At 34.1% G+C, this 9,031-nt stretch overlaps 1 protein-coding gene across 1 annotated transcript; it reads right to left on the bottom strand.

The window, feature by feature from the left end:
* Positions 1-202: 202 nt before the first annotated feature.
* On the bottom strand, positions 203-2,475 carry LOC9311615 (putative F-box protein At3g29830). Its single transcript, XM_002875501.2, has 3 exons — positions 1,365-2,475; positions 877-1,050; positions 203-761 (listed from the first exon to the last, which is right to left on the bottom strand). Exons 1-3 carry the CDS (start codon positions 2,289-2,291, stop codon positions 456-458), a joined length of 1,407 nt encoding a protein of 468 aa, XP_002875547.1. The 5' UTR covers positions 2,292-2,475; the 3' UTR covers positions 203-455.
* Positions 2,476-9,031: the final 6,556 nt, after the last annotated feature.

The following is a 9,031-nucleotide window of genomic DNA, read 5'->3' as shown; positions in this document are numbered from 1 at the left end:
AATTATGATTTCACAAAGACCAAACATATTGCTTTGTGTAATCATGTTCATAATTTTATTATGACGGCAAGTATTCTTAAGCATAAATATTAATAATTAAGAATGATAATCAAAAACCATGACAGTCCTTAAATGATTGTATCACTAATGTCAACATATAGCTAGTTAAATGATTACCAAGCCCTATAATATATATAAAAAAATAGCTTACTAAAACTGAAATCATATAGAAAAAATAAAGAAAAAAAACAAAATATTAAAATGAAAAGAGTCTTAATTAACTTTATATAGTATATGATATCATAATGATATTACTCAAATATTTATTATTGTTTTTGGTTTGCAGAGCAAACCAAAACCAAGTCCTCGTTTTTCCAAGGCTCTTATTCATATATCAAACAAACCATGATTCCGATAGTTCCAAACTTAGTGTCGATGAATTAAACTTGAAAACATCAACGAATGCACCAAAACCCATTGTGCAAAATAACTTGTACTCGATTTGAAGTGCTTTGCAACATCGCGGCACCATAATGTGCCCACTGCCTTTCAGTTTCTTTCAACCAAGTCGGCATGTAGAGTTCAACTCTTTCCAATGCATACCCATGCGCCGGCTGAACAAAATAGTTCAACAAATAAAACTCGTTCCAACTACTACAATAACCCTTGACCACTAGGGTCTTGAGAGTCCTTCTCAAACACCTGGATGAGATATTTTCCAGCCAAAATATCTGTGAACTTATGCCGCCATTTGAAGCCATCTGCGAAATTAATATCGACATGACCTTTAGTAATACGAATAATAAAAAGTTATTTAATATATTGTAATCTGAATAATGTGACTATTAATATGTATTCAATATATTGTAATCTTACAGGGAAAGGTCTTGGTGAAAGAATCTTGAAAGTAAGAGTCTCTAAGTTCGGGCAATGATCAAGAAGGAGCTTGATTCCCCTAAACTCCATCGGATGCAAATGCGTTTCTAGCACCAAATGTTGTGTTTTGAGGTCACAAAGCATATCAACCGGATCGTTACATTCTGGAATCACCTATCATAAGAAAAATAAAACACGCACATATATACATGGTTCGATAATTTCTTTTGTGAAACAATTTAACGTAATAATTTAAGGGTTATATATCTACTCCACTTTAACAAAATGAACAGATCCGATTTGCGTGTTCAACATATTTATAATCCTCTAGGCCATAATTATATATTATTATATTGCATAAATATTTCGTTCTAATAACTAATGTAAAAATGGAGTAAAATCAGTCTCAATTACGCTTTAAATACTGAAAGAAAAGAAATATATAAATATTTGTTCATATTGCAAAGAATTTATTGTTAAAAACATACCTCAAGGAGATAAGAGCAGACAATTAAGGTCCTAGAAGGTCGAAGATCATTAAGCAGATGAGAAAGCATATTTCCGGCTTCTTCGGTTGAAAAGCTTGGTTCATCATTATTATACTCTACACCAAATTCTAAGTACACTTCTTTCAGTAATATCATATCCACTTTCGCAAAATCAAAGAAGATAAGATCGCCTGAGTACTTGAAGATTTCTATGTTAGGTAGGTTAAACGAATAAGACATGTAAGGGATAATGCAGTTCTCAATGATCAGTTCTCTAATTTGCCCAGCTAACATAATCTCATCAAGGTAACAAGAGATGATACTTAGACTCTCAAGCAAAGGGAACTTTGATAGCAAAGATTCGATCTTTTTAAGTCTTAACCAACCAATAGAGAGCTTTCTTAGTCCTACGTTTGCGAACTTCGAGGGGTCAAACAAGCAAGCATAAATCTTCAATGATTCAAGGGTTTGTAGACCGTAAATGAGTGCAGGCAAGACAATAACAAAGTCATCATATCTCAACCCATCCCATGAGTGACTCCAAAAAGGGCTTGAGAAATCAAGAACTAAGTTCTTTACTTGTTTGGAGATGGAAAACTCAATCAAAGACTTGATATCTGCCTCGAAGCCCACTGGATTAGAGAGACAAATTTCAAAACTTTCGATAACCTGAATGGGAACTCTAGAGACCCAGTTGAGCATATAGCGAACAAATGACACCCTTTTAGAGATATAGTCGGAGACATAGTGGTCCACATACTCGGATTCCTTAAAGGAAATGTTCCTTGTTTCATAACAGAGGTTCCTCCAGCGCTTCGAGAGAGCGCTCGTCTTTACATTATCCTTGAAGGACAAGAAAGAGAGGATCATAACCAGAACTACATCTGGTAGACTTGATATTCTGTCTCGTTGGTAAATTGAATCCATTCTCCTTGAAATCTCACTGCTTGGAAATAACTGCGATAGAAAAAAGAAAACAATTAGTAATGGTCTTCAACAATTGCTTGTGTGATATTGTAAATTTTTTAGCTCAATTTCGACTCCATACGAAAGAAGGGACACAACTTCGTCACATGCAATAGCACTAATTGCAATAAATGGATGAAAACATTGGTAAGTTTATTTCTCTATATTAGTATTGATATGATATTTGGTATAATTAGACTATTGAAAATGAAATTAAGTTACAAATTGCAAAAAATCTGCTCGATCAATTATTTATGAATCTTGATTATACTAAAAAAAAAAATTTCAACTATCAGAAAATTTAGTTTTTAGAGATCAGGTGTCGATATATAGCTCAATTGGTAAAAACTCTCAGGCAAAACCTAGAGTTCGCCGGTTGAATGACACTTGGGAGTGGACCATATAAAATGCTTTAGTCTCTGGCCTGAAGAGATGTACAGACCTAGGCTCTGAACCTCTTAGTAATTCAAAAACAAAAATTAGGTTTTACGAGATACCATTCCATATAGATGGCTATGGAAGGAGACATATTTATTTACGTGGATGGTTTTGCTATCAAGATGATGTAGTATGATATGTTATGGGAGCTCGAAATATACGAAAAAGCCTCTATCCACTACATTCCAAATAAGAAACACTCATCTGGCCATATATACTTACTATATGATAGACCAATAAAAGACGTGGGTAGCATTTTTCCAACTGACTGTTCCGATTGGGTGAAGATGGATTGGCCTTTAGTTTGCAAGGAGTAAGGAATCGTTTTCTTTGTTTACTGTTACGTTTATTCCACACTTTGAATTTCAAAGCAGACATGTTTGTAAGTGCTGATGAAGTAATAATAAAGTGCATAAAGTAAACGAGACAAGAAGTTTGTGAACGAGGTTCAGTTTTTCCTACTCCACAGGACCAAGTCCAGATTCGATTTCACTAGAACAAGACAGCAAATGCAAACTATTTGCAAACGCGTAAAACAAGCACAACCATCTTGATATATCGCTCCCTTCTATAACGTGAAATCTTAAGGATAATCTCTATCCTTCCATGAGTCTAGATTTAATCAGGATAATCTAACTCTGAGCTAAACTCCCCCTGAGCCTAGACTTCAAAACAAAACCACTTGATCACACAAGCATCAAACCGCAAAACTAAGTTGCACACAATCTCACAGAAAGCTCTCACTGACTTTTCTTTATGTCTCAGCTCTCTTCCTCTCCAAGACGTCCTCAACTCCTCCTTATATAGCCAAAACAATTTTCTAGTCACCATAGAAGAAGGTTTGCAAATTCCATAAGGAAAAGTAAAATTTCCTTTTTTCAATTTCCTTTTCCTTATCAAACTCCACTTTCATCAAGTCTTTCGAATCTCTTTAAGTCTTTTTTCTTTCAGATTCATCCTCTAAACACCATACAAACATATCTTCTCAAATCTTCTAGAAACCAACACTCACACAAAAATAGCATCATCTTAATTTACTCTTGAATCATTCAACGACTCCATCAGCAGCATCTTGTAATACTTCTTGAATCATTCATCAACTCCATCAGACATATCAACTACATCATCAATGTTAGCATGTAGTTCTCGACTACGCCCGTAAGATATTTGGTATGTTAACTTTGTTCTTCCTGTTTGGATTTGGATTTCTAAATCGTTTTAATTATAAGATGTTGAAAAAAAAACGTTTTTCAAGATTTTGAGATGGTAATGAAGAAGAGGAGTATCAGATTTTGGAAGATGTCTTTTGAAAATTACGTATCATGTAAGATGTTTACCAAGTAGGTTCATGAACTATTAACTAGTTGGCTAGAGCAAAAATACAATATAGCAGATTTCGACGGAATTGACTTAATATTTATAATTTATGTGAGGTATTATGTACGGTTGGACTCAATTTATATTGCACTCGACTCAATTAATGGAACTTATTCCATTAATAGATGAAAGAAAGCAGGCCGGTATTGTAAATTGTTTAGCTCAATTTTGATTCCACTCGAAAGAAGGGACACAACTTCTTTTAAGGCAATAGCACTAATTCCAATAAATGGATGAAAACATTGGTAAATTTCTTTCTCGATATTAGTATCGATGTGATATTTGGTAATTAGGCTATTGAAAATCTAATTCAATTACAAATTGCATAAAATCTGCTCGATCTATTTCTTATGTATCTTGATTACACTAAAAAAACGTTTCAATTATCAAAAAAATTAGGCTTTACAAGATACCGTTCCATATAAATGGCTTTGGAAGGAGACATATTTATTTGCGGGGATGGTTTTGCTATGAAGATGACGTAGTATGATCCGTTATGGGAGCTCGAAATATATGAAGAAGCCTCTATCAACTACATTCCAAACTAGAAACACTCATCTGGCCGTGCTTACTATATGATAGACCAACAAAACACAAGGGTAGCATTTTTTCAACAGACTGTTCCGATTTGGTGAATATGGATTGACCTTTAGGTTGCAAGGACTAAGGAATTGTTTTCTTTGTTTACTATTTTGTTTATTCCACACTTTGAATTTCAAAGCGGACATGTTAGCATGTAGTGTTCGACTACACCTGCAAGATATTTGCTATGTTAACATTGTTCTTCCTGTTTGGATTTGGATTTCTAAACCGTTATAATTATAAGATATTGACGGAAAAAAGGTTTTTCAAGATTTTGAGATGGTAATGGGAAAGAGGAGTATCCGATTTTGGAAGATGTCTTTTAAGAGTAACATATCATGTAAGATGTTTACCAAGTCATTACATGAACTATCAACTAGTTGGCTAGAGCAAAAAATACAATATAGCAGATTTCGACGGAATTGACTGAATATTTACAATTTATGCGCGGTATTATGTACGGTTGGATTCAATTTATGATGCACTCGACTCAATTAATGGCACTTATTCCATTAAATAGATGAAAGAAGTAGAGATATGAATCGAGGATAGTAAAGTCAAAGCCTGAAACCTATCATATTTCGGGAAACTCTATGGCATCCCTTTTTAGGATCTTTTTGGGACCATGATAGTTCAAATTTCTGGAATCTTAGAGAAAGTTATTGAAATCGGTTTTTTTTTTTTTACGAACACACTGCATTACTTATTATAGAAAATACATCAATGAACCAAGGAGTAGAAGTGTCTATACAATGAACACACTGCATTTCTTATCCTGAACTTTCCTAACTAGAAGATCCGCCTTACTATTCCTCCCATGATGTTTGTCAATGAGATGAAACTCTATAATTGATTTCGGAAGTGTCTTTAGATTGCAATGCAAAAACAAAAGCTCGACAATTTTCCATTTCTAGGATCTTTATATTCGTATCATTCCATAAGAAAAATAAAATCCACGAAAAACAACTATAGAGATTCGTTGCTCCTTATGGTGAGATGGTATACTCTCCAAAAAAGAAAATCCAAATTCGTGGGCACAAATCTTGTAAAACATCCAAGTGTTAAAGGAACTGTTGACAACTCCTAAGCTTGCAAGGAGGATGGAGACATAAAAAAGGCATGATGAATGGCTTCTTGTGATTTCCCAGACCTTTGACAGGTGATATCACATCTTATTCCACGTTGTTGCAGACTTGAAGTATCTGCTAAGGATGCCGATGCAATATATTAAACAAAGTGTTTGAGTTTCGAAAAAGCTCTAGTTTTTTATGCTTAAGTTTTTAATGCTCTACATCTCAGGCTCCACTCTACCTCCTCAAACATATATAGTCTCAATTCACCAATATCTTGACTTAACCGTATATCTCTCACATTTTGTATGATACCATAAACTCTTGAAGGATACGTCAGTGCCAATATTTTTTTGGCAGATTAATCAAATGATTTTTCATCAAGTTAGGGTGGAGAAATTTTCCTTTGCCATTTGCTCGTCGTGGAATAAATTTTGGTATCCAAGGGACAGCTATATAGCACAAAACCGATTTATTCTCCTTTTTCTATGAATTTGGGTTTATTTTTGCCTACAAAGTGTGAACATTCACGTAGTATCTCCCTTTCAGCACCCTTGCTACTAGTAAAATTGGGTATTGAATTCATCTCCACTATTTCAATCACTAAATTTTTTGAAATATCAAAAACCTACCCCTTTCATGTTTTGATTTACACAATTTCATCCATGCCACTCAATGTACGCCTCAAGTACTCTCCCTGGACCTCCACCAATAGTTTAGAAAAATACTTGTTAGCTTTGCAGTAAGTTCTTAAAGAACTTTAAAGCAAAACATAACATATGTAGGACGAACCAAAAATCGATTGATATAATCGGTATTTCTTTTTTTCTTTTCTTTTTTCAACAAAGTTAAATTTGATTAATCATCCCAAAACTTGGGCTTTGGCTTATGGACCAATACAATTACACAGGTACAAAATAGGAAAAGCTCAAATCGGAGCCCACCAAAAAAGAGATCTGAGAACTAGCGGTACACCGGAAAACGAGTCTCACCCATTAGATCTGACGCTAACAAGGATCACTCCTTTGCAACCATGCTCCAGACACCAGGCCCTAACTGGAGTTAGCGCTTCCGCCGCAAATCAGCGTCGGAAAATAAATCAAACCTAGAACAATCCTCTCAGAAAGGGTAGATCCGCCAAAACCGAGACCCCTTCTCTCATCTCCCCAACCTAGCAAGAAGAGAGAATGCGAAAACTAACCCTCCTTTCCAATGAACTCACTCTTGAAACTCGCCTGAGATCTAGCCATCCTCAAACCGGTCAGGCGAATACCAATCACGACCGCTGATAAGGTCGCTGGGTCATACGAACACCCACCAGCCGAACTTCGTGCTTAGCCATCCCAGATCCAGAAGGATCCGCCGTTAATCGCCATAACAAGCAGTGAACCCCACCAAGCCGCTTCTCAACTTCCCCCGCAACCGCAACATCGAACCAGACAAGTTGAGCCACAAGATAGATCCGTGATTCGTTGATTCGTCTGGCGTCCTTAAACCAGAACGTGGATCAACTGGAATCCATCCCAAAACTACCGGAAATCTGCCGCCTAATTGCATCGAGAACCGGATCTTCCACACCACATCACTACCGGAAAGGAGGAAGATCTCACTCTTGCTTCCATGTGTTGACCCATCGCCGGCAATGAAGCACAAAAGGCAAAAAAAAAGGAAAACCCTAGATCTAGTTTTTGTGTCGCAGGAGAGAGAAGAGAGAGAAATAGAAAGAGAACGATTTCATTCCCTCTTTCCACAAGTATTTTGATGACCAGCCATTGATAAAATAAGTATTTCCCAATTGTTTTAAGAACCTAATTTAAAATAAAATTCTAAAATTTCACAAATTTGCAAAACAAATTTTTTTTTTGTCTTGTCAAAAATTTTCAAATCGTTTTTCCAAAATTTGGCTATTAAATTTATTTTAGCTACAAATCAAATATATTGGTGAAAGTAATCAAATTTTTATCAGCTATATACAAAAATCCATAACTGATAAAAAGTTGAATTCAATTTTGATCACCAATCATCATGTGGGAAGTAACGTACATAACTAAAAGAATCACTAGATCTTTGAGACTTTTTTATTTATTATTTTTCTCTAAATTGGTTTATCAATCAAGGAGTGGGATTTTTTTTATCAATGTGTGGTTAGAAAAGAAAAAGTAAAGATCAACACTGTTTCTAATATTATGTTGCATATATCAAATGTATAACAGGCTAGAAAACCAAGTGGACAACACGATAAACCAAAACGATTTTTTGATTTTCTAATAGAACAACCAACGCACCTGATAGTTTGACCACACCCACGAGCTTCTGAATCGTCAAGATCTCAAGAATTTTTTTTTTTTTTGTCTAAGAATTTTGTCTTTAGTATGAAATCAGTATCAATCCTCCCTCATTTGTTAATCATAATTGAATCTTTAGATCAATGAATAATTCTAATGTATTGATATTTGATAGAGTCAGCTTTCTAAATAAAAAAAGGTAGGTCATTAATTTTTCTTAGATTTATTTCTCTTTTTGTTTCAAATTTGGTCAAGGAGGTGGTGAATGAAATTTATTTCTTCTTATGGTATATTAAATCATTGTTTTTTAATTTTTTTGTTTAATACAAATTAACATCATCACATATCTTACACATAAAAAATCGGAACATCATTAGTATAGAATTTATCATTGGGTGAATCCAAATATTCAATATTACCAAACTAGTGAGAATTGATAGCAAACACTAATAAAGTTATAAAAAATGTTTATAATATTGCTGATGTGTCGATTTTTTCTTTTCTTTTGTGTTGGTAGGCATATACAATCAACTTTCTTATAATCCTTAAATAATAAAATGAATCATAAATTTAAAGGAAAATTGGAAATAAAGGATAAATATTTAAGTATTTGTCCATATATGAATTCTATGAACAAATATCAACTATTCCTAAACTACCCCTTGCATAAGATTGAACCAATTGTTTCAAAAACAATTAAGAAAAATATGTATTAAAATGATAAAAAAGACATGAAGATATATAAAATTTCAAAAATATATTGTTTCATACGGAACAATTAAATTAGAATTCTCTTAAAAACAATGTTAGTGGTTTCATAACAGATATTCCTCCAGCGCTTAATGAAAACACTCATCGTTACACTTTTTAAAATGACAAGTGAAGAGAGAAGACCAAAACCAGAAATACATCCGGTAGAATCGATATTTTGTTTAGTTGATTATTCGAA

This window comes from Arabidopsis lyrata (assembly GCF_000004255.2).
Source record: "Arabidopsis lyrata subsp. lyrata unplaced genomic scaffold ARALYscaffold_5, whole genome shotgun sequence".
NCBI lineage: Eukaryota > Viridiplantae > Streptophyta > Magnoliopsida > Brassicales > Brassicaceae > Arabidopsis > Arabidopsis lyrata.
The sequence above is the reverse complement of the archived record's forward strand: the minus strand, read 5'-3'. Positions and strand labels throughout refer to the sequence as shown.

Bases quoted from the DNA above. Each gene is read 5' to 3' on its own strand.
- LOC9311615 (XM_002875501.2), bottom strand. From the start codon at position 2,291: ATGGATTCAATTTACCAACGAGACAGAATATCAAGTCTACCAGATGTA. The intron at 1,051-1,364 runs GTATGTTTTTAA...TTCTTATGATAG, and splicing joins TCTGCTCTTATCTCCTTGAG to GTGATTCCAGAATGTAACGA. The intron at 762-876 runs GTAAGATTACAA...TTAATTTCGCAG, and splicing joins TTTCACCAAGACCTTTCCCT to ATGGCTTCAAATGGCGGCAT.